Raw genomic sequence first — 26912 nt, 5'->3', positions numbered from 1 at the left:
TCTGGGCAAAAACATGTGACTAATAGTCTCGAGACATTAGCCCTGTGACTACCATGAGGCCGAGGAAGACTATCATCCATCTAAATTCCCGGGAAAATCATTCTGAATGAGAGCGCAGAAAACAATCATAGTCACACCGTCGCGTCTTTGATCAACCTGGGGACCGTTTCCACTTCACTAACAGTTGCCTTGTGAAGATTCCGTTTCTTCTGTTTCGGCTCCACATAGAAGCACAAGAGCTGTTGTGACCAACAATGAGAACACTGAGGTCGAGTATGATCACAAGCAGTACGGTGTTCACGACAGGCTTTGCAGTCCCCCGGATTCGGCTGGTAGGGCTTTCGCAAATCTGGGGAAGCGGATTCAAATGCCGTACCCCGCCATCCAGACCACAGCCACTGTGCGATGCGACCGCAAAGTCCACCCTTCATCTGCCCGTACATAGGCGGATCCCGGGGGTAATGTATTAAGGAACTCTGACTTTGTTCCTGGTCGATATGTTCTCTGTAGATCTTGTCAGCCTGAATCAAAATCCTGGAATAACCTCAAACGGGCTCTAACCGGCAGCTCTGACTCGCCATTGTGCGGTATCCACGTTCTCCTTTAGTAGAAATGTTACCACGAATATTTATTTCATGCTAAAGTGAAGTTGATGAGCCAGGATCAAGAGAGAGGCCGAGTACAAGATATGTACCCAAGCCACAGTGCATACGCCGTTCAGGCCCCCGGGCCCCCTGCAGCAGCACATGAACGAGTAACGCACTTCGGGCACTGCATGTCATGTCAGGCAACTGTAGCCTGCAAGTCATGGGGACAGGGGAAATTAACATGCTGGTAGCGGGTTTTTTAAGACTTATTATCGGATATGATCATGTTATCTCAACTAGAGTAACGTCAGGCGATATTCAATCGGAGTTGTACAGTGCGGAATCAGGTTCCACGAGTCGCTACCTAGGTATGAATGTCGGGGTTATGTACTCTAGAACCGTTGAAACGTCATCGTGGCTTCAGTAAGAAAACATGTGGCAAAACAAGGAAATGTTGGAAAGGTTGGAAAGGTTGGAATCGTTGGAATGTAAAGGTGAACCTTCAGGTTTTTCGCAATAACAAGCCAACATGGTTCGGATAAGCGAGGCCATTAAAGATGATCACCGGAAACTGGAATCTTGTTACAATATCATCGTCAACTCCGAAGATGAAGATGAACGAACGCGATTTCAAAATCAGTTTACTTGGGAACTTGCACGACACTCGGTCGCCGAGGAGCTAGTACTTTTCCCTGCAATGGAAAAGCTTCGGTCTGGCGGCAAGGAGAAGTTAGATGATGATCGGCGTGAACATTCAGCGGTAAGTGCTCACACCTAATATAGAGGGTGGTGCTAATATGCCATAGCTCAAAGAACAGCTCTACGTTTTCCAGGACCTCAACTCCTCCGATCCACGCTTCATCCCCACAATCACGATGATGATGGAAGGTTTGGCCCGTCATATGCAAGATGAAGAGACAAACGATCTGGTTATACTGGAGGAGTCCCTCACTTCCGATGAGAGCGAGAAGTTAGCTGAATCTCTTGCTCGCACTAAAATGTTCGTGCCCTCTCGCTCGCATTCATATGACCTGGGCAATCCGCACTATGAGACTGTAGCCGACCTGCTTACAGCTCCCTTGGATCATCTTCGGGATCTGTTTCGAAAGTGGCCAGAGGAGGAGGAAGGCATTTTAACGTCGCCAATGTTGTAGATAAAGATGATGAAGTTACTGCAACAGAGATATTTTATTATTTTGCCCTACCCATGAGACCACTCGCAGCCTACAGAATATTCGAACGTGTGAACATAATTGAATTTCTATCCTGGATGATGATAATGACGATCATGGTGTCTCTCTATCGAGTCAATCTCGCTTTGAGTGGTGTGGTGAGACCTGTGTTCAGCTCTGGATAAACTATTGTTAGCAATTGACGCGGTATTGCACACGAACGTCTCTCACTTTTCCGCACCAGCTAGAGCACTCGGGGCTTTACTCTGGTCCGCAGACTCATCAAGGTAATGCCGAGGTGTATCCCCGTCAATCTCATCATAGAGAAGGTCTAATGCATTATTCTTGGATTCTTTCGACACCTTGGGATTGTTTTGCGCACTGGGAAGTATTAGTAACGACTATAAAGTGCCCGAAATGATAATGTCCAAGCTTACGCTGTATAGCCACGCTTCGCGCTCACTTCGTCTTCGACAGATAAATCGACATCTTTGGCTTCCCCTAGGCTTGACATCATGCATTTAGCAATAAATTAAATTACCCGCAAAGGTAGAATTGGGGCTCTAGATTTCGTACACGTAATGGTTCAAGTTATTAAAACATAAGGCGAGGTACTAACTAGCGGCTGGAGAGCCTGGGCTTATACGTCACATCACCATCATCGGGCAATAGAGCCTTGGAAGCTAAAAGCGCCGGAAATACCCCGAGCGTGTAGTTCTAACTCCAATAGTAGATCGAAAACACTCGATAACTAATATTTATTGCCAACAACAATTGTCGTTGAGAAACAGCTGTCTAGAGAAACAGCTGTCTATTGTACAAAAGAAAAACGTGGTCCGACAAAAAGCACACGTTACTTGGAGGTTGTTGAATCTGATTCATCCTCTGTATCCGGTATGTCCATCATGATTCAACATTTCTAGATCCGGAGCTTCCTGAGTTTTGTGATAGCCCGAGAGAATCTTGCTTGGGTGGAAGAGGTTGAAAAGCAGACAGCAAATGAACATCAACACCGCATCGAATACATATAGGAATACCTCTTTGCTTTGAAGAACCCCGTCGCTGCCCTGGACATATTCTGCCACTCGATAGATTGATCGGACCATGACCAAGACACTGGCGATATAAAGGACCTTCATGTAGCGGGTCCAGGGAATTTGAGTGTCACCTATAACATGTGAAGGTGTAGCCAGCATGCGGCGATGGAAAACCACACAGACGACAATGAAGAACCCAAAGAATAGGATCTGAACAAAGAGTCCGGCAACAATCATGTTGTTTCCGAGTTTTACTTTCGATTGGTCCTTGGCGCTAGCAAGCATTCCACCTCCTTCAGGAAAGGAAGAATATTAGCGATGTTTCATGCTTCAGGAAATCCACATAACGTACCTCCACTCTGGATGAAAAATGACAACACATCACCCGTCACAAATATCTTGGTCAACCATGACGGCCTGACTAGGGAACACGAGGCCCCGTTCACCAGACGGATGATACGGCCGAGAACCATATATATAGAAGCCGCAAATAATGCGGGTGCTAGCAAGAGCAACAAGCTCTGTGCAATATAGGGCTTGGTGGTCCAATCCGGGGTTTCCTGCGCGCTGGCAAACCTCGCCAAGTAACCGAATGCCTCAACTGAAAAAGTCCACAACGATTAGTATAGTTTCAAAGGGGCAAGGAAAATGCAGAAGGGCACACATAAACAACCGATGACAAAAGGTATGAAGTACCAGGTTCGGTTCCGACCTAATTGCCAGAGGTGTATAACAGCTGTGAGTCCAAAGAGTGCTGCGAAGGTGACACCAGCACCACCAGACGGGTTATAATGGTATAATTTGAAACCCTCGGCCATGGTGAGCTAGCCTAAACCGCAAGATGGGATTAGAATGCAATGGATGGCTGGTTTTGGAAAGTCGTAGGATTCGAGAACGATAAGCAACGCTATTTGAAGATGGAAAAGAGTGGAAAGTCCGTCTACCGAAGAATTCAGGGAAGAGACTAGCCCAGCTTATAAGAAGAAACTTGCTATTTAAGCATCCTAGCATATATTCGAAGATAAAAACTAGTCCATTTGTGTAGAAGAATACGAATCATCCGATTTCTAGTCTGATCCACCTAAGAAGCTTGTGGTCTCTCGTCCAATCAGATGTGTTATGGATATCCCGAAATGGGAAAAACCACGAGTACGAGATCCGACTAGCAGTTTGTTGTTTGTTGTTTGCGACTTAAGTACAACGTTATTCGCCAAGATCTCTTACTTTTGGACCTCAATGGATATCATTTTCTCCACGGCGTTTCTAATAATAAAGGGAGGAACGAAATACGAAATAAGCAGCTCATCTGCAGGGGCATGCACATAACAAGGAACTGGGAAGAATACACTCGGCTGCGACAAGAAGTTCTCAAAACTTCCCCTATTTATATATGTGGGACATTGATATGTGGTTCGCGCTGAGATATGGCTTTCATAACACTTTTAACTGCGTTATCGTGGGGATCCGTAGTCCGAGTAAATCTTCGAGATACGCCCACCAGCACTGGAGATAAGTAGAGCAATGGATTGTAAAGTTTACTTCTATTTTATTGCAATGGAATACTTGCTACGATTTACGGGGTTGGATACATAGGGTCGTACTCTTCAAGCTTGGATCTTTCAACCCAGTAGTGTTGGTACCTGTTAGGCCCCACCGGATAGCAAATTGTAGGATTGTGTCTACCTTTTGTATAGAAACTTTATATGAAAGGAACATAATGACAGTATGCATAACGTCGATTTTTCTCGACTCTCAAACTGGCTCAAGTTTAAACAAATTAAAGAGCTGACGCATAACTGTTTAATTCATCTCTACTACATGACGTAGAATGCACAGAACACCTTAAAAATATATATACATAATAAAGATAGTACATAAGACTTGATCTCTTCCAAGGTTGCTTCAAGCATCCATGGACATACTTGATAACATTTAGTATACGACGACACGGTTAGCGGGGCGCCAGAAACCGCTCCCATTGAACCGCGATTCTGCCGGATCCGACCGCCTGCCGTCGGCGGGAATACCGTTGCCATTTATGGTATAGTTCCTACTGTGTTGGGGATAGCGCCGCCTCGCCTGCTGTTAGGCCCGCTCCCAATGCCGCTCCACCATCCCCAGACTGAACTACGGAGTCGCCGATGTGTCGTCTGACCCGGTTTTGACAACTTGCAGCTGCCTTGTTGGCTATCCTTGATTATGGTAGTGGAGGTTCCTTGACAAAACAAACCACGGAAGCAAGCAGCCTTCGATCTCTCTATCATCTCCTTTGGTGGTCATGGCAATCTGGAGTCACGAAAGCGATCGATACCCGGTTTTCGATATTTGACTGCGTTTTCGGTTTCTCAGCCTTTACTGTTTAAGTTCCGTTTCCTCTGTCGATTTTGCAACCTGAAAGGTGATGGCGGCCTTGTCACCACCCGAGTGCCGGAGGCGGTACCTATCCTCCACCTGCAATGCCAGCCTGCTCACTAGTCGGCAAAAGGAAGATATCGAACATTTGGGTGACCTTGAAGCAGAACCAGAAAATGTAAGTCTGCCTTAACTCAGTCTCAGCATGTGGCTTACCATTTATTAGAAGAATGCTGTCATGCCATCTGCGGTGCAAGCCTCCAAGCCATATCCTGACAATATTACATACATATGCGTTCCCGGGAGAGATAATGACCACATTGAAACTCCCCAACCACGCCATGACGAAGTCATATATGTCACCAAAGGCAAAATGTTGGCCTTGGGGGGACTGCCATTCTCGAACAGTTACCATCTGGCGCTGTTATGAAGACGCCAATTCCAAATCCATATTGTCGAGCTGAAGAGGAGGATCACCGCCGAAACATGCGCCTTGAGGCCCGAATTTACGCAATGATTGGGGAACATCCTCGTATGCCCAAGTTAATCCACTGGGACCAAAAGACATGCTGCCTCGAGATCGAATATTTAGAGAATGGAAATCTCAAAGAGTATATTCTACAAAACCACCAGAATATAACTCCTCAACTTCGACTCCGATGGAGTAGGCAGGCTGCCGAAGCGTTAACTGTTCTTCATGGGTTTGAAGTTATACACTGCGATCTCTCACCAAGGAACTTCCTTCTCGACTCACATCTGAATGTGAAGATTGCTGATTTTGGCGGCGCGTCCCTGTGCGGTTCAGATCCATCAGCCACTCCGGCAACACGGTTTCGACACCCTGGTTACGATTGGAATGTTCCCCCGGTATTCGGGGATGATATATTCAGTCTGGGATCATTAATTTACTTTATAATGACCGGCTCGTACCCATATGAAGAAGTCTCTAGTGATGAGGTTGAGAAGCTCTATGATGTCCAACGATTTCCTGATGTGTCCTCTGTCGTTTGTGGAGCTATGGTTATGCAATGTTGGCGCCGACAGGTAGACTCGGCTCAAGTTATACATGACCATCTCATAGCTATTGAAAGGGAGCATTTCATATACTCACATCCGTTAATTTTTTCATAGTTCGATCATTTGTCCCTGAAAAATTAACCAGCAGATCACCCGGTATACACTTCTGTCATCTAGTGTCATGCTCAGCGAAACCCTCATCTCTGTGGTTCGGACATTTCCAGTCTGAGTGTTCTGAAATCGCTATCAACCGCTCATTTTCATTTCTCCGATCCCGAGGAAAGGCTGGCGGGCTTGACTGGGGATTGGTTTTCCTCGTTTAACGATACGGATTCAGCAGAGATGGCTCTGCTCGCCAGCATGTACGTCTCCAACCGAGTCATGCTCACCCGAACCGTGACAGCATCGTTTTCTTTCTCGGCGCGCAAGATCTGGTTCGGTGCTGGAATGCTAGTGCCTTTGCCTCTGAAGACTCATTGCGGGTACGGTGGTGGTTAGCACCTTGATCTTTCTGCAGCTTCTGGGGCTTGTTGCCTTGACATATTATATCTACCGGCTGCCCACATGGACGCATGCCCTGGACGCCGTGGCAGTTGCTCAGCTCAGCATCGGACTGAAGGACTCTGTCGTGCGAGAATTAGGACACGGATATGGAATAGATAAGAACAAACTAAATAAGATCGACGGCTTGGTGGGCTTGGACGAAGGTAGGGCCAAGGTGGCATTAGGTAGTGCTGGAGTGATTACTCGGGGGCATGCAATGAAACCGAGGAAGAAAGGAAATAGAGAGTAATTAGAGACGGGAACAATCAATTGTCTTACAATCGGGAAGGGCCACTTGCTTCTATAAGATAAAGGGCTACCCACTTTATTATTAAGGGGAAGCCCTTATACGGCCTAACTTTGATACTTAATACTAAATGGAGCATAGGTTTTAGCTCTCTATATAATAACCTAGTACAACATAGGTGTTGCTAGGATGGGCCTCTTCTAAAATTTCAAATCCTGTATATTATGAACAAAGAAAAAATTACTTATGCCCAGGGCTGCCACATAATTTTCCGAGGGTCTTTACCTAGGTATGTTGCTGTGTTGCCAACATTCCTTTCTGGAATGTGGCTTTTGAGGACATATGTAATATTAATCTGGCTTATTCCAGTTAGCACAAGGGTACTCCGGACTTAGAACATATTCAGCCAAGTTGAACTAAGTACAGTCTAGACCTGAGCGCCAAAAAGGGCCAAGAGGTGGATGTTGATCTCAAAGTGGAGAGGGCGGCAACTCCGACCATCACATTGTCAAATTTTGAACTTTTGAACCTCGTTTTCACCTTATTTCCTGGAATGTGACGATTAGCAGAGTCCAAAAAATAACAACAAGAGACCTTGGAAGATGTGATCACTTTTTCTACTGTTTCTATATTTCTGTTCAGATGCAATTATTATCCTGTTACACCGTTTGTTTTGGGTTGCCCCTCCGGTGGACTCTAGTAGTTTCAGGTTAACACGCCCCTACAAAGCAACCCTTAGCCGCTGTGACAGCGGCCAGTCGATCCCTTTTGTGCTTCTTGGCCTATTGCTTTGAAGAATGGATCATCACAAGTGGACTTCAACTCCTGGACTAGAACGCCACGGGGTTCTTAGACTACGGAGATGCAGCCTATTGCAGACATGCGCTCACTAACCCCAGTCGCAGGTCTCAGGCACTGGCGCATTGTTACTGGACGGACAAATTGATCCCCTGTTTTCTTAGCATCAAGCGAAATGGGCTTGTGCGGCTGGTGAAAGATATTTGGGTCAAATATTTCCCACTGTTACTTCGATACGTTGGACACGCTCACATTCCTTTCTCCTTGTTGGCAATCTGGGATTGCCTGTCTTTCATTTAGTCATTTTCATTTTCATTTCTATCAATTGCACTTCGTCTCATTTCTCTTCTCTTTGCTTTCGGGATATATCACAAGCATCTGGTCTTGTTATACGCCTGCAGACAATATGCTTTCTTCAACACGTTCATTGAGCGCTGGGTCGCTGATGCTCGCTTTGTTATCTTCCCCTGTGGCTGCCGCAAGTTACTCCCTGGTGGAGACATGGGAGGGGAAGAATTTCCTGGATTACTTCAATTTCCACGTTGGTCCTGACCCAACCAATGGCTTTGTCAACTATATCGACCAGGAGACTGCCGAAAATACAGGCCTTGTCAAGCTCACCGATACTGGCAGTGTATATCTGGGTGTCGACTATGCTACCAAGCTGGACCCCAACGGGAACAAGGGGCGTGATTCCGTGCGTATTGGCAGCAAAAAGTACTACGACAAGTCTCTGGTTATTGCCGATATCGCCCACATGCCTGGCAGCACCTGCGGTACCTGGCCTGCCTTTTGGTCAGTTGGAAGGGAGTGGCCCCAAGATGGCGAGATTGATATCATCGAAGGTGTCAACCTGCAGGAACACAACGAAATTGTCATGCACACTGCCGGAACTTGCAGCTTGACAGATACGGATATGACCGGCTCGGTCAACGCTACAGGGTGTGGCTTGGATCTGGGACCCGTGGGGTGCAAAATCGAAGGTCAGGAGGGTAGCTTTGGCACACCTTTCAACAAAAAGAAAGGTGGTGTGTATTCACTGCAGTGGACCGACGAATTCCTCAAAATTTGGTACTTCCCTCGAAACTCGATTCCGGCTTCGATTACAAAGGGCGAACCCGATGTAACACAATTTGGTACCCCGATGGCCGTGGTGAAGGAATCTTGCGACGTTGCCAACGCCTTCAAGCCCCAGTCGTTTGTGTTTGATGTCACCTTCTGCGGAGACTGGGCAGGTGGTGTCTATGGTGATTCTGGTTGCCCCATGACCGACGGCGATCCTTTCCAGAGCTGCCAGAACTATGTCGCCAACCACCCGGCCGCGTACAAGGAGACATACTGGGAAATCAACTCAATCAAAATCTACCAGACTGGCGTGAAGGGAATTGCCTCCGTTTCATTAGCTGAACACGAGCCAGCTACTGCCGCTGCTCCTGTGGTCTCCAAGACAACTGCTGAGACCCACGCTACTCAGAGTGCCACTGCTGTGCACTCTGCTGCTTCCAAGGAAGACCACACCGAAACCGCTGGAGCAGTTCAGGAACTGGGGCCTGCGTCTGTTCCTACTGTCGCACCTACTGCCGAAAGTCCTGCCACTGAAGCAGTCGAGCAACCTTCCACGAAGAAGACTCGGACTATCACCTCTGTAGTCACTGCCACTGAGACCATCTGCCCCGAGGCCGAAGAGTCCTCAACTATTGCCGCCAACTCTGTCGCAACACCAGCCCCTGTCCCAGCTGTGCAATCTGTCCAAGTCCCAGCCAACGGTGAAGAAACGGAGACACGGGCCTCCGCGGATCCTGTGGCCCCTGCTCCCAGCGTCGCATCCGCCCCAGCTGGCCACGGCCACACCAACTCGAGGCCTGCATCTGTTCCCGTCGCTGCCACACCCGCTGCAGCTGAACACACTGCCCACTCCGCTGAGACCTTCGGTGGCTCATGGGTGCATCCTTCCGCGATGCCCACTGCCGTTGTTTCCAACGTTCCATACGAGGCCTCCAAAGCACTGATCCCTGCCCCCACAGGTGTCTCCCCACAGCAAAGTACATCTGCTACATCTGGATTCTATGTTCCTAGCGGCTCTCAATCTGGAGCCAGCCCTGTCTTCACTGGTGCTGCGGATCGGTTGTCCATGAGCGTTACTGCTCTCTTGTCTGGACTCATTGTTGCCTTTTTGGCTTAAATACCTGTAATAGATCGCGTTTGAAATTGGTCCGAACTTGGTGGATTTTGCTCTGTTCATTGTACAGCAGGCCCTAGAGATTGCCGTAGACTTAGTTTTGTTCGGATCCAGTCGTCTTACCTTTTTGTGCACTGCATACAAAAGGAACAGTAACTAGTTAATGAAGAATTGTTTCAAAATATTAACGATATTTACCCCCAAACTCCATATATACAGAAACCATTTAATTTATGCGCGGCCTCCACGCCTTTTTTCGCCCAGATTCAAATGCTGCAGTTCTTAGGCAGTCCACCTCGCCAGCCAATCTTGAGCATAGCATCTCAGGATTCCATCATCAATAATTCTCAATCGGCCATTTCGCAAAGTCACACTACTTCTCTCTGCTTTCTCCGTAATGAATCTTTTCGGCCCACTTTGCATCAATGGTGACTTCATCCCATGCATCGTCTCGTAATGATGAATGAGCTTGACCGCCGGATTGACAAGTTCCTCACCCCTTGTCTCACTCCGACGAAGTCTCAGCAACCACTCTTCGAAAGACACGACATCAAATCGGAAACCACAATTCTTCAGCGTATGCAGCAAAGACGACCAGGTGAATTCGCGAGAATTACACAAATTGAAAACCGAGTCATCAACACACTCCCCCACAGCCGAGCTGGACGCCCGAGCTTCCCCAAACACACTCGGTGTAGCACATGTCCTAGCTACTTCAAGGATACTCGACGCAAGCTTATCCACCGGAAGCCAAGAACATGTCTGCGATAGCTCAGGCAGTGCCCCCAGTGTCAGCGCCGACCGAATCATCAACGGCAGAGCTTCGGTGTCATTCCAAAGGCCTTTCTTCGAGTGGCCTGAGACCTGGCCAATCCGAAGAGAATAAGCCCTTGCTCCGCTGCGTCGGGCATTGCTCACAATCTGCTCCCCGATCAACTTCGACTGCCCGTAGCCCATAAATGCGCTGTCCAAGTCGACCGGTTCTTCGAGGATCTCGGCTGATTGAGATCCGAGCGCGGTCGAGACTGATGAGCAGAACATCACGACCGCAGGCTCGCGTCTCTGCACTGAGAGGGAGAATTGGATGAGATTGTATAGTCCCTGGATGTGCGGCTCGAATTCGGTCAGGGGGAGATTGAAGTTCACCGGCCATGCTGTGTGAATAATGAGCGAGACCGTGTCGAGCATGTGTGTAATTGTGTTCTCATCCAGAGATAGACCGAAATCAGGCTCGTCAATACGGCCATTGAAGGCGACTATCTTTGTTCTCTGTTCGGGATATATGGGAAGGTCTTTATCCGTTAGAGTGCGGAATATCGCTTCCAGTGGTGAGTCTCGCCGTGTGAGACAGTATACCGTGGAGATGGAGTCATCGTTGAGCAGCTCGTACAAGACATGGGCCCCAATTGACCCGGTGGCTCCTGTTAAAAGCTTGGTTTTGTTAGCTTCTGAATCTTAACTCCGACAGGAAGATAGTCACTTACCACACTGTTCGGCCTTGAGAAAGCATGTGGTTGGGGTATGTGCCTCTCAAACTCAGAGTACTTCTCGATCAATTCGGTCATCACAGATACATCACTCTCGCCCTCTTCAAACTTCTCGCCCTGTTGTAATGCACAGATATGCCGAGCCAACTGTGAAATACAGCCCGATTCAAATATGACATTCGGACCAGGAGCCTGGCTCATCTCAAACTTGAAATGCTGAAGAATAAGACGTCGGAAGTGGATTGCCTTGAGACTATCAACACCCTCAGCGAAGAAATTGGCATCGACACCAGAGAGGGGTATTCCAAGTTCTTGCTGGGCTATTTGAACCAGAATGCGCTCAGTCTCCACAATGTCAAGCTGAAGATGCCCACAAATTTGCTCTTTCTCAGTATAAAGGCTTTCGATAAGTTCGTTGTGTTCTTGATAGACCTGTGCTCGGATCATGGACCCTTTGTCCGTTCGAGAAAACTTGGCGTCGTGTGGTAATATGGCGACCAGATTGCGGGATATTTGAGAGAAGGCCTCTGCCTGAGCATTGGCCTCTTGGATTGTTGGCCAGATTGCATGGAGGTATTTGTCGTCTGAAAGACGGTTGGCTTCAGGTTCGTCCGCTCGCAAAATCAATAGTCCTGGAGCAGCTTTGCCTACGCCGACTACAACTGCGTCATGGATAAAAGGGTGCTGCTTGATGTGGCCTTCAATCGGGAGTGGTAGAACTTTTTCACCATTCACTAGATTGATTCGATCGTCCAATCGTGAGATATATTTCCATCTTCCGGCAATTGTAGGATGAGGGGTGAATACATCTTTCGAATGGAAGGATCCTGGTGGCTCGTTTGAATTTGAGGTTGTTAGTGCTGGATGGCCAGCAAGATACACGCACTCAAAGAGCGGTTCTGATTTGGAGATAGGCTTCATCCAGACATATGATCTAATGTTGTCAAAGAATCTAAGGTAGTTCCAATAAGGATCACCCTTTGGTCGTGAGATCGATTCTGCAACAAGACCAGCCTCGGTGCTGAAATTGTTAGTCTTTGCGAAAATACGGATATCTGCAGAATAGTACTTACAGGCCGAATGACCCTCCGAAGTGTACTCCTTCGTTCACTAGACGATCGCCCAGCTCATCCGGACAGGGTGCACCTCCATAGGTAACCAACTTGCATTGCCTTAACAATGAGATCCCGCGGGAATCGTCAATCAAAAGTTGGAGCATATATGGAACTGCCGCCACTGACTCTGGTCTGGCTTCTTCGAGAGCCCTAGCAACGAGTTCTGCAGTTAAAGGCAATGCAGCATTCCACATGTAGGCTGTCTTCCTCATCCACATTGCCTGCAATGCTGTGGACAGCCCGTGGAGATGATACCATGGCAGGGTATTAAAAGAGGTGAAACCAGGACCTCTCAGCGGGTGGGTCATGATTGCTCTGTGTGTGAGGAAGAGCGGTTTGGGGGTGCCTGTTGATCCCGAGGAATGAAGAATCAAGGCAATTTTTTCAGGGTTTCGATTGCGATACAGAGCGAGCGATTGCGGTTGTAGTTTGTTGTATGAAGAGCATGATAGAATTGGCCGACAGGTCACCAGCTTCCGGCAAAGGATCCCGCCCAACGTTGAGCGGATACTGGGGGATTGGCCATATACGATTGACTCGCAGTTGACGGTTTCTAGCAATGACACGCAGGCTTCACTCGAGAGTTGGGGTGATAACATCATCACAGTATACCCCAGTCGACTTAGGGCAAAAAAGGTGATCACCATGTTAAGGTCTGATAAAGTAAGAAGTGCCACGATAGATGGACTTCGCGTTGCCTACCAATTGAACTGTTAGAGAGTCGATACCATCCAGCGTAATCCATGACCAACCTGTTTGAACCCATCATCCATGAGCCTGATGACAGTTTGGTTTATCATACTATCCAAGTGTTTCCCAGTGTAATATTCATAAGAAGCTGCATCGTTTTCGAAACGTGGATAGGCGAGAATGTGATATTGAACGACATCGGCAGCTCGTAAGCGGATCAAGTCGTCAAGGACTTGAAGTGATCCGAACTCTTGCACCAACGGGTTGATAGTGCTGGAGGGACCAGCCTGTGCCGCTTGGCTTCCACGTTGGATACCCATTATGAGTAAGGAAGTATTCTAGAATGAGAGGAAAGGTGCCACAGCAGCCTGATGATTTTAGTAGGATATTGAGGGCCAAACCGTATTATTTAAGAGATGGGTGCTGGTTTGGACCGCTTCATTGACCCATATTTCCCAGATTAGCCTGTACTGACTGCATTCGGGATGCCCGGCAAAAGAAAGTCTTTCTGCATCGGGAGAAGGATATACATATCACACGGGATCAGTCCAGTAGCAAACAAACATCAGCTACTATGTTGTGATAGTTATGCAGATGCCAACAGGAATCATGGCGCATATTGAATAGTATTAGAGGGAATACTGTCTCGGGAATAGTCATATGCACAAACTCCGTACAACAGCACAATTTCAATGCACAAGGACTGGCTTCACTTGTTTGTGTCACCAGCAAACAACCCAGCTTGAAATCAGACATCTCCTTCGCCTAGATTTAACAGTGGCGTTCCGTTAACGTCGAGATTGGTCGACTCCATCTAGTGTGGCTCGGGCTATTAACTACCTACCTCCCTAGCGGCCAAATTCCAACTTTTGAGAATCATTCCCCTATCTACCTTTACCTAGGTGCATGCATTCTGCATTCGTCTCTATCTTCGGAGTAGAATTTCAATCGTGACCAGCGGCAATCGTTACACGGCAGAGCTGCCCGAGACACATACGCCTCAGTTGGGATTAGAATCCTGTTGGAAAACGCCAAAAAGATTTCTACCTGTCACCGGAAAGAAAACTAATTTTGTGATAGAACATCACCATGATAATTAGTTGTAACATCACCCGAATACAAAATTACCAGTTCTAGATGCTGCGTTGGCACTCCGAAACCCCCCGTGCAAGTCGGTGTAACTGAATACAGCGGTGAACGTTGGCCTTCAGTCTGGAACAGCTTGGGTGTCATAAGTAAAGGGTACACAAAGTGTTGTGTGTAGATATACCCCGATGAAGTGTTGGCTCTTTCTTCATTGGCCAACAATATGTCCCAAGATTGAACTCATTCATCGTAACGTACAACTGCCTTACTCTTCTACCAGTGCTAAATTGGACCAAGACCATTCCAGAGAGCTGAGGGCGCAGGGCTAGGCTCAGAAATGTCTCACTTGAAAGCGTATGTTGTAGGAGAAGTCCCCTTGCACCCCTAGCTAAGGGGATGGCGCCGACGAGTTCCGCAACGGGGAGATACCACCTTGCAAGATAGGACAACAGAACAATAATCTAAAACATCGAGACATATCTCAAACGGAAGGTGTTTAGGAAGATCGGAAGTCATCTGACATGAAGAGTTCAAGGTTACCTAGGTACGTTCCCGCTTCAAAACTTGGATCGGGAGACGGGCCGGGAGAAGCATCCGTGAAGCCGGGAATGCCCTGTGGAGTTCTGATCTATATCTGGTATTAAGGGTGCAGCTGAAGAATGTTGACCCGTCCGATCGGGTTTATGTGGATCATTCCAACTTTATTCTGAATTCTCTTGTGCCTTGGGAGGTCTCAGAAGACAGAGGCATAGCATTCCAGGTATCGGGAATGACCCTGTGGTCTTCCGGCAGAAGGAGATGCAACCCGGTTGTTTGGCGTAGGAATCCCTACTAATTCTGGAACGGTTAGTGATTCCTCCATTTACATGGAGCATTCCTGAGATCTGAGCCGTTTGGATTATACGGACCCCAGGAGGGTATGTGTGTAGGCATCAAGCATGACTACGCTTTATCAACATTAAGAACCAGTCTACAAGTCTAGACAGGAATTCGTGAAAAGAGATTGTAAGACACTTGCTCATTTTATCATTCCTCTGTGCCGGTTGAATTCACCCGGAGTTCCATTCATGAACCAAAAAATGCAGAATGGCACTGACTGAGACAAAATGTGCTGATCATCAGGCCTCCCAAGCCCTAGATAGATCCCTTCTCCGACTTCTCTTCCAACAATTCCAGGACCCGCAGCCAGGACCGACTAGCGCGGGCAGCATGCTCCATCGGCACGGCCGGGTTGTCTTCCCCGGTGGATCTTGAGAAGACTTCCATACTGACCCACCCGGTATAACCCAAACCGTTAATGCAGGCATCCGTCACCTCGCGAATCGGAAGGTATCCACCCCGACCCTCTTCACACGGAAACAGACGCGCATTCCGCGACCAGGCTAGGAGAGTGGGTAGGCCTGGCGCCTGAAGAAAGGGCGTTTGTGGGTCGACCCGCTCGCCGTCGGCAAGTTGTACCATCAGTACTCGGTCCGGATCAACCTCCTGTACAAGCCGGTCCATCGATTCCCGCAGATCTCTGTCTGCGCTTGGGCCAAGTCGCCCTGTTGCGGCAGTGGGATCGGCCCACACTCGCGCTGCTATGTTGAATGTATCAAGGCATATGCCGAGATTGAGTCGATTGGCCCGCTTGATCACATCCCATGAGTCTTCCCAGGTGTTGATGTACGTTCCCCATGCCAGGGCCTCGTAGGCGATACGCACGGGGAATGCTACATCCGCGGCCTCGGCCAGGTCGGCTGCGAGACGCTCTCGGTCGGAGGTGATTTCAGAAGCGTCTAGAAAAGATGATGGGATCAGGATGAAGAGTGAGTCTCCAAGAATCTTGCATAACTGCACCCAATGCTTGAGTTCGTCGATGCGTTCCACATGCCGTTCTGGGTTAATGAGACCTTCGTAGTGTCGGAAAGGTTGGAGAGCCACGACCTGCAGATCACGCTCAGCAGATAGACCTCGAATAGCGTGCGCTGCGTCGATCTCGTAGTCTCGATCAGTGCGGGGTGCACTGTCAGTTGCGTGGGCGCGAAGGGTCTTGGCAAGCTGCGCTACATCATCATGAAAGAGTTCAAGCCCCTGTTGGCCGTTCAGGGCGGCAGCATCAAGTTTAGCAATGATGGGGTGTAAATGCGCAGCTCCGAGACTGACCGTTGCAATAGCCGGCTTCCATCGCGAGTCAACTTCGGACTTCATGGTATTTGGAAGAGAATGCATCGCTAAAATGTTTTGGGGACTGACCTGGAACTAGCAACCACTAGTGATCTCTATCACACTCTTTATAGCGTGCATGACAATCTCACATCACCATACGATTTCTGTTTCCGTGCTGATCCCGTATTTTAGTGGTTCTTTTTTTATTAAAAAAAGTAAATTGTAATGTGCGTAGTGAGTACAGAAAGTAGACCACTCACAGATAGCCCGGATTCAAATCGTACACCGTAGGGCAAGCATGTACACACAAGGTCATCTCACTCGGGTCAACTACTCTCCCAAATGCGGCATATTCAGACGACAGGCCGAGAATGATTAAATGGTGGAGTTTCTGGAAACGATATGCCCCGGGTTTCAGCTGTTTTCGGGGTCAGCTTACCCATTCGCATTCGAATGTTGTAGGAATGAATTGAACGCCGATGGAAACAAGGGTTCTTAAATTTATTTGCCTTGTCCGATGTTAATGTCACCGAGGGGGCCACCAGGGACTATAAGATGCGATCGAGATCCAGCCAAATAGTTCCCTCATCCTAGCTTGTGCAACTCGAAGCTGACGATTCCACACTGAGTATCGGTGCTTTCTTTTCCCTGAGCAGCGCAAATGACGATCACCACGCCATTCCATTGTTTGGTCAACCGTCTCGGCCAAATGGCCTTGAAAGAAGCATCGGAGCCGTCTCCACGAGCCCACTTCGAGCTATTGCGAATGATCGACCAACTCAGGTCTGCGGTGGAAACGCCGACAGAAACCGTGCTGCGTCTGATTTACCAGGTATGGCATTCCACGGACCTAAATCGAGTTTGTGTTCTGACTGGACTGTAGCCTCCTCAAAATGCTGCATTGCGCATTGTCATCGATTTGGGCATTTTCGCCATGCTTGTGGAGAAGCGACACAAAGGAACGGGTCTCTCAGCCGCTCAGCTGGCAGAATATACGGGCGCTGAGCGAGATTTGATTGGTATCTTTTCCTGCCATGACAGTAGTTCGTCACACATTGTGGATTGCCTAACTCCGTGAATAGTCCGACTGATGCGCGTTATGGTTTCTCTTGGGCTGTGCATCACACCGACCCCCGAGGTCTATGTTGCCAACGAGAAGACGGTGGCACTAACTCAGCCGATTGGGAGAGATGGAATCCCATGCATGTATGTTAATGATGTGACTTTAACCCTTGCATCTTTTGCCGCCGTTACTAATTCAATCTTCTTTTAGATATGATCTTACCTTTCCAACCTTGAGCAAGCTTCCGGAGTACCTGCGCTCCCATGGCTATGCCAACCCCCAGGATTATGCCCAGTCACCTATGCAATGGGCCGTTGGACAGAGTCAGTTTGAGTGGCTTTCGAGTCACGAGGAGCAGCAGGAGCTCTTCAACTCGTACATGGCTAGCCGTCGCGAGGGTAGGCCGATGTGGTATGATATATACCCCGTCGAGCGACTGTTTGGCCATGCCGTGCCATACAAAGATACGGTATTCCTGGTAGACATTGGTGGCAACCAGGGGCATGACCTGGGGAAATTCCGGCGAGAATATGGTCACCTGCCGGGCAGGATGGTGCTGCAGGATTTACCAAAGGTGGTTGAGGGGGTAGAGGGGGAGAGCGCAGGAATCAAGGTGATGGGATACAATTTCATGGATCCTCAGCCCGTCAAAGGTGCCCGTGTCTACTACTTCCGTTCCATCTTCCATGACTGGGATGACCAGATCAGTCGGAGGATCCTCCGAAATACAGTGTCGGCAATGGCGCCAGACTATTCTCGAATTCTCATTGTGGATTTTGTCCTGCCAGACACCGATACGCCCCTGATGCAGGCTTCACTTGATATTCAGATGATGAGTATAGGGGCTGGCGTGGAACGGTCGGAGCGACAGTGGAGGGATCTCTTGCATAGTGCTGGGCTGGAAATCACGGGAATTTGGAACCAGAACCCAGCGATGGAGTCGGTGATTGAAGCAGTTCCGATGTCGAAATAGAACAGATAGTGAAGAAATTTGAGCAGGTTGGGTATTTCAATTTCAAAGATAAAGCAAGATGGAAGATTGGATAGAAAGAGAGAAGACAGAATAAAGGGTGGAATATAAAAAGGTGAAGGAAATCTATTTTGGAAAGACCAGCCTAATGACCCTGGGAAGACTAGTATGTAGCGCCTGAACGGGCTGCGTTTTCCACAACCACCGTTCCTTTGAAATACAATCTGTGTGAGTCCAGTTGCTTCTCGAATGTGGCCCTGTACCTCCCATTCTTCATCAATCCTCCTGCTAGTATCAATACAGAGGCCTCATTTGGCTGATAGCCAGTGGCTTGAGGCTTCACCAAGCGACCAAGAGTCCCGCCAACAAGCAAAGCCACCTGAGAACTCACGATAGCTGCTGCAGTCTCATTTTTGTCCATCAAGCCAAGAACAACCGGTGCGATACTAGCAATACGGGCCTTCAAACCTTGCGAATAGTTCTGAGCCAGAATATTGTTCAACATGTCGATACTGGCGCTATCAGAGATCTGACATCCAAGTTTATCCGCAACCGCCTTGGAAAGTTCATCGCCTCCAGTTTTGTCGAGCCCCAATGTAATATCCTCCAAGACTCCCAAGGTGTGTTGGATGGCTCTCATACCAATTGCGTAGCCACCTCCCTGATCACCGAGCATATGACCCCAGCCTCCAGAACGGGCAGAACGAGCATACTTTTGTTGATCGTCAGACCATTTGTATCTCATGGCAACACTTCCTGTGCCTGCGATCACCACCAGGACGGAGGGTGTACCGAGGGATCTTGGAACACCTGCAGTCAACAGATCTACGTCGTTGGTTAACTGGAGTTCCTTTTCGTTAGTGATGCCGAACGCTTGTCTCAGCTTGGGTGCTAGCACCCCCTCTAGGCCAGCTCGGTCAATACCAGCCAGTCCGACCCAGACAGAGCTGAAGGATGTTTGAAGACGTTCCTTCCACGAAGACTCTGTTTGTTCCACATCACTTGGCAGCGCGTCTTTCAAAGCAGCCTTAGCAGCGTCTAGTAATGTGGCTATAACCCCATCTATATTTCCAATGCTGTCGGTTCTGAAGAATGTTAGCATCGATAAGCAAAGCATAAACCTAGAACGAGAAGGGACCATACAGATTGCATGGGCCAGCAGAGCCCTGGCCCACAACGTTCGTACCGTCGGCCACAACAGCAGCACACTTTGTACCGCCGCCATCAATGCACAAGGAAAATCTTTGAGTCGGGGCACTTGCGGGCTTCTGTCCGATGGGCCTAGAGATGGCAGCCAGCGCGTTGGCCAATACTCCACCCGCAGCGTCGGCATATCCCTGACAAGTCTCAACCGACTCCCCGGTCTCTGCAACAAGGATAGCGAGCTTAACACTGGCATTGCATCTTGCAAGAAGAGCGTCTAACTCGGCGTCGGACGAGGACTGGCACTTTCCACTCAACCTCCGCAGAATATTACGGGATCTTTGCTTGAGTTTCAAATTCGACGCCACGAGATCAACCATCTTGGACCCCAGCATTAGCTGTTGTAGAACACGCGGGGAGGGATGGCAACCATACCATGTTTCCGTAAGTCTTTCCTGTGCGAACCATAGTACCGGTACTCAGCATATTCAACACTAGCTTCGTGACAGTACCCGCCTTCAGACGGGTGCTACCGGTGACCACTTCAGGCCCCGATATGGGTGAGATGACAAAGTCCACATTCCCCGAAAGCCCAATCGCCGAAGGGACTGTACAAACAACCGCGATGGTCACACATCCGAGACGTTTGGCAAAAGCAAGACATCCAAGCACATAAGGCGTGCGACCCGAGCTTGCAATTCCAATGACACTATCAAGCTCCGGATTCAGATTGAGACATTCCATCTCATCCTCACCGGCTTTCTCATCGTCCTCGGCCCCCTCCTGAGCTGATCGGATTGCGGCATCTCCACCAGCAATCAGACCGACGAACTGCCCGCGAGGGGCGGCGAAGGTTGGGGGAATTTCCGATGCGTCCAAGATTCCAAGCCTAGAATTTCCTGTTTAATTTCCTGTTTAATAACCAAAAGACCAGGATTTCACATGACTCACCTTCCACTGGTGCCAGCACCGACATAAATTACCCGGCCGCCTCGTCGAACTCGCGGGGTCAATGCGTCAATGGCTCCTGCGATAACGGGCAAGCAAGGAACAACACTCTCGGGGACTTTTTGATCGTCGGCATTGATCACGGTGCACATTTCAAGTGTCGACATGCGATCAATATGCACGGTTCGGGGATTGACCCCCTCCGTTTGGAGTTGAGATAGACTCCCGAGATCCATTATGCAGGGTATTTCTGGGGTGATCACTTGAAAGGTGACAAGCTTGACGCCGTTTCTTGCCGGGGGTTTTAATGTATTTTTCTTCGCGAATCACGGATCATACCATGCGGGAAACGGAGACAAGGGGGTTTTTAGACGGTTTGGGAGGCGAAGCTGGATCCATTTCGAGTTGGCGCTATGCAAGCCGAGTGCCTAATATCGCCCCATTTCCCGAGGTGGATTTCGATGCGGGAACTGACAGAATTCCGTACGTAAAGCGAAGAGGAGGTCCTTGTTCCACAAACATCCCGCGGTCTGATCAAATGGGGGCCGTTACAAAGTAGAGTTACAACAAAGGGATCTTGACAGCGTGGGATTGGACCGTTTAGACAAGCGACATGAGTGGATCTTCACTTCTCCAGACTTTTCCCAGAAAGGAATCGGAAGGAGCCGATATGGAAGATACAGTGGAGTTATCTCCTACAGGATTCGTCGAGAAGGAAGGTCGTGTGATAAGGAGCTGCATCCCCAATCTAAAGATAATGGCGTTCCACTTTTGCTACTACTTCACAGGAGATACCCTAGGGATACACCATCTGATATCCATATTATATCCATATTATACCCATATTATACCCATATTATACCCATATTATACCCATATTATACCCATATTATACCCATATTATACCCATATTATACCCATATTATACCCATATTATACCCACAACCCCTGTCCTCGCGTGCAACCCAAGCCCCGTATCGCGTGGGGCCCCGGACTCGATAAGCTGACCCACAGTAGTCCGGCCTAGGAGGATATCGGCAACGCTGGGAGTTTGTAACATAAGACCCCAGTCCCCTCCCCGGACTTTTGGTTTCGTACGCACAAGATGTCGAATGAAACGGTCGAAGAAGGGCGTGTTGCCGCAGGTACTGAGCAAAATGAAAACCGCTCGACCTTGTACAAGATATGGACTCATTCTTGGTTCCAGATCATCTTAATCAGTTTCATATGCTTCTGCTGCCCAGGAGTGAGTTTGGCAAAGGCTATTCTTCCAATCCAGTGAATTGACAATAGCATTAGATGTACAATGCGCTCAGCGGGCTGGGAGGTTCCGGTCAGGTTGACCAGACTGTCGCTGCGAATGCTAATGTTGCTCTCCTGGCTTGTACTGCGGGAACTGCTCTTTTCGTCGTCGGCCCTATATTCGATCGTGTTGGACCCAGAGTTTGTCTCTTGCTTGGAGGATGGACCTATGCATTGTATTCCGGCAGTCTCCTGTGCTTCAATGGTATGTCCAGTTGCAAATCCACAGCGTGTTTTGCCCACATCTAATCTGTACTCCCTCAGCAACCAGTAACGGCGGATTCGTGATCGGCTCTGGTGCCATTCTCGGCGTAGGAGCATCTTTCTTGTGGGTGGCACAGGGTGCGATCATGACGACCTACGTGCCCGAGTCACAGAAGGGTCGCGCAATCGCAGCCTTCTGGATTATCTTCAATCTTGGCGGTGGCGTCGGGTCTCTCGCTAGCTTCGGTCTCAACTTTAAATCGACGACCGGAACTGTCAGCGACGCTACATATATTGCTTTGCTTACCATCATGGCCTTTGGATGGGCGCTGGGAACGCTCATCTGTCCACCATCGTATGTTAGAGTTGCCCAGATGGAGGTCACACCGGAGAGCGAGAAGAACTTCCGTCAGATTCTTCGCCATTCCCTCCAGACTATCTGCAACTGGCGGGTGTTGTGTATGCTTCCCCTCTTCTTCTCGGCCAACGTGTTCTATTCCTACCAACAGAATGCTGTGAACGGTATGAACTTCAATATCCGGACTCGTTCGCTCAACGGTTCGCTTTATTGGATTGCGCAGATGCTGGGTGGTCTCGTCATGGGTCTCATTCTCGATATTCCCGGTGTCAGCCGACCCAACCGCGCTCGCATCGCTTGGGCGTTCTTGTTTGTCACTGGAATGGCCATCTGGGGTGGCGGTTATAAGTTCCAAGTGTGGTCTGACCTCCGTCTGGAGCAGGGCCTGAAGCAGGATATCGATTACACAGACGCTGATATCTCAGTGGGCCCGATGTTCCTCTACATCTTCTATGGCGCCTATGATGCGTTGTGGCAATCATTCTGCTACTGGCTTGTTGGTGCCCAGTCCAATTCCCCAGCCACAGCAGCCGTTCTGGTTGGAGCGTACAAGACCTTCCAGAGCACCGGTGGTGCAATGGCGTGGCGCATCAACGCCATGGAGAAACCCGCAATGACCCAATTCGCTATGAACTGGGGGCTTTGCATGGGCTCGTTGATTGTCGCCATCCCGACCGTGCTGGCTATCACTCTCACTAGTGATAAAGAAACAATAGCAGTTAATGAGAAGGTCTTCCCAGACACAGAGGAGCCCCGGGGAGAGGTGGAGAAGACTTGATTTTTTCCACATGTCAACCTCATGATAGGGAAAGGTGCGGAATCTTTGCCGTCGATGAAGGATATATGTATAGTAGAAGAATGACAAAATAAAAAAGTTAGGTAAAAATTGACAGCATTCAGATGTTCGCAGATTATGATCAGCGAAATATCGTGAGGGATATATACACGGCATGTCCTAACCGAAAACTTGGGGTCCTTTGTGCCAACAAGTCCCGCGGTTAGAGGTTCTCCACTCCACCTTACCGGACGCACTTCTTCAGCACAGCGGTTTCCAGCAGCAACTTAGTATACTGGCGGTGTGCCCAAGCCACCTTTTCATCCATAGGTGCAGCTTCCGCCTTTCCGAGACCCTGGTAGAAACAGCTCTTCAGGCTGAATTCGGCCACGCCTTGGTCTCGCTTGACCACAGCAGCAATTTCGAAGAGGCCGTCGGAGGGACGGACTTCACGGATGCGCGGGGAGTCACCGCAGCGAACGACAATACGGTCTTCGGTCTTCTCGACGACTTCGAAGTGGTCGGTGATGATGGTTCCTACTTCGTACTTGTTTTTGAGGAGGTCCGATCGGTCCCAGAGGTGGTCGGCAGTCTCGGGGCCACGGTACTTTCGTTCAAGGAAGGCTCGCTGGGGAATATAGCCTGGAGAGAGGGGAAATAAAATATTAGGATCTGTGCCATTGCGACGAGGCTGGTTTCCCCAGTGTAGTACTTACCCATGCCACCCCAGACACCGGCACAGAACGCTTCCACCAGTTTGCCCTTCTCCTCAACCAGTGAGGGCTGGATCTTGTCTAGTGGAATCCGACGAACGCAGACATCATGAAGAGTTGGGTTGCCACTCGGGTTGAACTTTTTGTAAAAGGCCGATTGGAAGATAGGATCGGAGCTGTCCATGACCTCGAAAATGTCATTGCGTGTGGCGCCCCAGAAGACACCGACCGAGGCAATACTGCCGGCGACGGTCGTCTTGACCAATTTGCTGAAAATACCCATGGTTGAGGAGGGGAAGAGGCGGATTGGAAGTAGGTGAGGAGTAACAAGAGGGGAGCGAGGGCGAGCTCTCGGGGAAAGCTCCGACCGCCAAGACCAAGGCCTCGGGCCATCTCCACTCTGGATTTCCACGTCTACGAGGGTTTCTGGCGACCACCACGACCACTGGCTTTTGCACAGCAGAAAATAATGTACCCAGGCATGAGTTTAACAAATTTTATATCGATTGAAGAAGATTGATTAATGTGAATATAAAACTACCACCTAGGGCTGGCCGATCTCTAGCATATGGCAAGGTCTGATACAGAAGTGACAGCTAATTCTTCTTATCCTTCTAGCTATAGTTAGCACTAACAAAGGGAAGAAAATCCATGAGTACATCTGCAGAGATACTTGAGTATACCCATCTAGAGGACCTCCGAAAGACCTCCGAAAAGACCTTCGAAAAGACCACAGGAAAGACCACAGGAAAGACCACAAACAGCCCTGGAGGGCTACCAAAACAAACATAAAGCCATACCTATCCGTTGACATTTAAGGAAAGCGCGATGAGTCACATGATTTAACTCATTATTGACGTCTTTCGTCTTTCAACCTCTCTCTTCTTCTCCATCTAACCTTAGCTGACTTTGGTCTCACTAATCCATCACAATGCAGTCTCAACAAGAAATCCTTGTTGCCACACCCAGACGTGTATCAGCCGAAGATCTCCACACATGCAAGAGACGAAAGACGATTCCCTCACCGGAATCATCGCGGTCGAAAGACCTGATCTTCATCTCCGCATCTGATACAATCGATCAATGCGTTCCAAAGGGTTTCACCGTCAAGCATGTGGGTAAGTGAATTTGATATCAACGTGAATCCAAAGTATTTATAACTAACTAAATGATTTAGGGAGAGGATCGTCCGAGGATCGACAAGGTGAAACTGGCGTTAGCAACTGTTGGAATAAAATACGGCATTATTCCACTCGACTAACACAAAAACCACGGTTAATGTGTATAGCCTAATGGAGGCCATACCCCAGTTTGACACCAACTCAAGTCCGACACACGTTGAGAAAGATTTTCGTTTCGATATCCAAGTTCCCTTGCGATCTGTTCGAAAAATATCAATGCCCTTTGATCTTCGACAAGATCCTTCAAAATACTTTGAACCTGAAAATGAAAAACTCCTCTTCGACGTGTTTCCTAAAACCCAAGCAATCGAGTTCGACAATCGAGTTCTAGTTTATCGATTTGATGATGAACTACCGCCTATGCCATGGCCTCAGGAGATTGCCGGTGTACCTTGCTACCTGACAAACGATCCGCACGACAATGGCCCTTTGATTCCTATCCGTTACCAAAGTCGTTAAGCTCAATGACGGAGTGCAATTCCTCAATGAACCTTTTGAAAACACTGTCGTTCCAAGCGAGTCGTTCAAGCTGCTTGACTTTATTCGGGCGGGAGAGACAAAAATCGGCGACGAGATTTTCCTGGATAGCCCATTCTCTGGGTATATGAAGGGACACGGCTGGCACACTCCATCATACGCATCCCCAGCGAGGATCCTCATGAGCCTAAGCAAAAATGGATCCGTTGTCATTGGGTCTACCTTGGCCAAAACTCTACCCGCGAAATCGTCGATGGAGTTTGTGGGTCGCCAATCTGGGATGCGAACCGAAGAGTTCTTGGATTCTTTCGCTATGCCCACACCCCAGGGACTTTCAAGGACTTTTGTTCCATTATCGCAGTTGACCATCTGCTGGACAAAGGCTACCACGTTGTTTAGCTTTTGTCCTGCCTTGCTTTCGACCTCCGATAATATGTGGTTCGAGGTGACACTTTTATTCAACCATTTCTCACCGTTTGTTTCTATGGCCCGTTGATTGCGGTTTATTTGCTTCTTGCTTTTCTATTTATATTTATATTTATATTTTTTTGTGGAGGGGATTCAAGGGCGCAGGTCCCATTGAACATGCGCGCATATACCCTATTACTGTGTCGTTTTTTTAGGCTACCTCTATTGCTTCCTTGCTTCCACAACCAAGTCAACTGTATAGTCTGTTCTTTCAACACATGTAGGCGAGCAATAGCCATAGTCTACTTGTAAAGAAATCCCAAATCCCGAACAAAACTTAAACATTCTCTGCTTGCTCCTCTTGTTGCTGCGTCCCTGTCACACGTATAGCTTGGGAGTCCTCCTTCTCCTTCCGATATATTGCTCGCCAAATAACAAAGATGAAGAAAAATACGAGTATATAAAAAGTGATGGAGCGATAATAGCGACATGAGTCTGGATCACAATATTGACGGCAAATAGGATACAACACCACAAGAGGAGATGCCAAAAGACAAACCGTGACGCTATTAAGCACAAAATTAGAACGATGAAACAGGTGATTGTGGCCAGGAATGGAGACATACTAGACCGGATGCTGGTAGTACCCCATCTTTTGTAATATGAGCTCCGGCAGACCAAGAGGGACAGGGCAGTTGTCCATTGCATTAGATGCAGAAGAGATAACTGGAATTTCACCCATAACGAAGTTAAGCACAGAAGCGGCGTGGAACTGAAGTCAAGCAAGTTACCTGCAAAAGAAAAAGGAAATGAAACTAAAAATGAAAAACAGCCCTCAGCCCGGATCCACCTTAAGTGGAGCCTTAAGGGGCATGTTAGACACGCCAAGTCCAGTTTGCATGTACTCTTAGG

General features: G+C 48.6%; 12 protein-coding genes across 12 annotated transcripts; 6 read left to right on the top strand and 6 right to left on the bottom strand.

The window, feature by feature from the left end:
• Window positions 1–1116: 1116 nt before the first annotated feature.
• On the top strand, window positions 1117–1741 carry N7489_007175 (uncharacterized protein; the record flags this gene model as incomplete). The annotated part of the gene is made up of 2 exons (XM_056712925.1): window positions 1117–1347; window positions 1394–1741. The coding sequence occupies 2 exons, from the start codon at window positions 1117–1119 to the stop codon at window positions 1739–1741; spliced, it is 579 nt and encodes a 192-aa protein (XP_056566640.1).
• A 107-nt stretch (window positions 1742–1848) lies between these two features.
• N7489_007174 (Con-6 family protein) lies at window positions 1849–2273 on the bottom strand (the record flags this gene model as incomplete). Its single annotated transcript, XM_056712924.1, has 3 exons — window positions 1849–1936; window positions 1991–2140; window positions 2197–2273. 3 exons carry the CDS (start codon window positions 2271–2273, stop codon window positions 1849–1851), a joined length of 315 nt encoding a protein of 104 aa, XP_056566639.1.
• A 364-nt stretch (window positions 2274–2637) lies between these two features.
• On the bottom strand, window positions 2638–3614 carry N7489_007173 (RTA1 domain-containing protein; the record flags this gene model as incomplete). The annotated part of the gene is made up of 3 exons (XM_056712923.1): window positions 2638–3089; window positions 3149–3397; window positions 3461–3614. 3 exons carry the CDS (start codon window positions 3612–3614, stop codon window positions 2638–2640), a joined length of 855 nt encoding a protein of 284 aa, XP_056566638.1.
• Window positions 3615–6063: 2449 nt separating this feature from the next.
• On the top strand, window positions 6064–6663 carry N7489_007172 (uncharacterized protein; the record flags this gene model as incomplete). The annotated part of the gene is made up of 2 exons (XM_056712922.1): window positions 6064–6192; window positions 6343–6663. The coding sequence occupies 2 exons, from the start codon at window positions 6064–6066 to the stop codon at window positions 6661–6663; spliced, it is 450 nt and encodes a 149-aa protein (XP_056566637.1).
• Window positions 6664–8159: 1496 nt separating this feature from the next.
• Window positions 8160–9935, top strand: eng2 (putative GPI anchored endo-1,3(4)-beta-glucanase; the record flags this gene model as incomplete). Its single annotated transcript, XM_056712921.1, has 1 exon — window positions 8160–9935. The coding sequence occupies one exon, from the start codon at window positions 8160–8162 to the stop codon at window positions 9933–9935; it is 1776 nt and encodes a 591-aa protein (XP_056566636.1).
• Window positions 9936–10214: 279 nt separating this feature from the next.
• N7489_007170 (uncharacterized protein) lies at window positions 10215–13544 on the bottom strand (the record flags this gene model as incomplete). The annotated part of the gene is made up of 4 exons (XM_056712920.1): window positions 10215–11363; window positions 11417–12440; window positions 12493–13232; window positions 13287–13544. The coding sequence occupies 4 exons, from the start codon at window positions 13542–13544 to the stop codon at window positions 10215–10217; spliced, it is 3171 nt and encodes a 1056-aa protein (XP_056566635.1).
• A 1900-nt stretch (window positions 13545–15444) lies between these two features.
• N7489_007169 (uncharacterized protein) lies at window positions 15445–16500 on the bottom strand (the record flags this gene model as incomplete). The annotated part of the gene is made up of 1 exon (XM_056712919.1): window positions 15445–16500. The coding sequence occupies one exon, from the start codon at window positions 16498–16500 to the stop codon at window positions 15445–15447; it is 1056 nt and encodes a 351-aa protein (XP_056566634.1).
• Window positions 16501–17119: 619 nt separating this feature from the next.
• On the top strand, window positions 17120–18494 carry N7489_007168 (uncharacterized protein; the record flags this gene model as incomplete). The annotated part of the gene is made up of 4 exons (XM_056712918.1): window positions 17120–17290; window positions 17342–17477; window positions 17541–17664; window positions 17732–18494. The coding sequence occupies 4 exons, from the start codon at window positions 17120–17122 to the stop codon at window positions 18492–18494; spliced, it is 1194 nt and encodes a 397-aa protein (XP_056566633.1).
• Window positions 18495–18654: 160 nt separating this feature from the next.
• On the bottom strand, window positions 18655–20818 carry N7489_007167 (putative glucokinase regulator family protein; the record flags this gene model as incomplete). Its single annotated transcript, XM_056712917.1, has 4 exons — window positions 18655–19576; window positions 19635–20014; window positions 20070–20523; window positions 20586–20818. 4 exons carry the CDS (start codon window positions 20816–20818, stop codon window positions 18655–18657), a joined length of 1989 nt encoding a protein of 662 aa, XP_056566632.1.
• Window positions 20819–21687: 869 nt separating this feature from the next.
• N7489_007166 (putative MFS transporter) lies at window positions 21688–23224 on the top strand (the record flags this gene model as incomplete). Its single annotated transcript, XM_056712916.1, has 3 exons — window positions 21688–21828; window positions 21882–22089; window positions 22149–23224. The coding sequence occupies 3 exons, from the start codon at window positions 21688–21690 to the stop codon at window positions 23222–23224; spliced, it is 1425 nt and encodes a 474-aa protein (XP_056566631.1).
• Window positions 23225–23465: 241 nt separating this feature from the next.
• N7489_007165 (uncharacterized protein) lies at window positions 23466–24217 on the bottom strand (the record flags this gene model as incomplete). Its single annotated transcript, XM_056712915.1, has 2 exons — window positions 23466–23863; window positions 23938–24217. 2 exons carry the CDS (start codon window positions 24215–24217, stop codon window positions 23466–23468), a joined length of 678 nt encoding a protein of 225 aa, XP_056566630.1.
• A 648-nt stretch (window positions 24218–24865) lies between these two features.
• Window positions 24866–26088, top strand: N7489_007164 (uncharacterized protein; the record flags this gene model as incomplete). The annotated part of the gene is made up of 3 exons (XM_056712914.1): window positions 24866–25052; window positions 25354–25500; window positions 25568–26088. 3 exons carry the CDS (start codon window positions 24866–24868, stop codon window positions 26086–26088), a joined length of 855 nt encoding a protein of 284 aa, XP_056566629.1.
• Between the last annotated feature and the right edge of the window lie 824 nt (window positions 26089–26912).

This window comes from Penicillium chrysogenum (assembly GCF_028827035.1).
Source record: "Penicillium chrysogenum strain IBT 35668 chromosome Unknown utg000004l_segment0_segment0, whole genome shotgun sequence".
Lineage (NCBI taxonomy): Eukaryota > Fungi > Ascomycota > Eurotiomycetes > Eurotiales > Aspergillaceae > Penicillium > Penicillium chrysogenum.
This window is presented reverse-complemented; position numbering and strand designations above follow the sequence as displayed.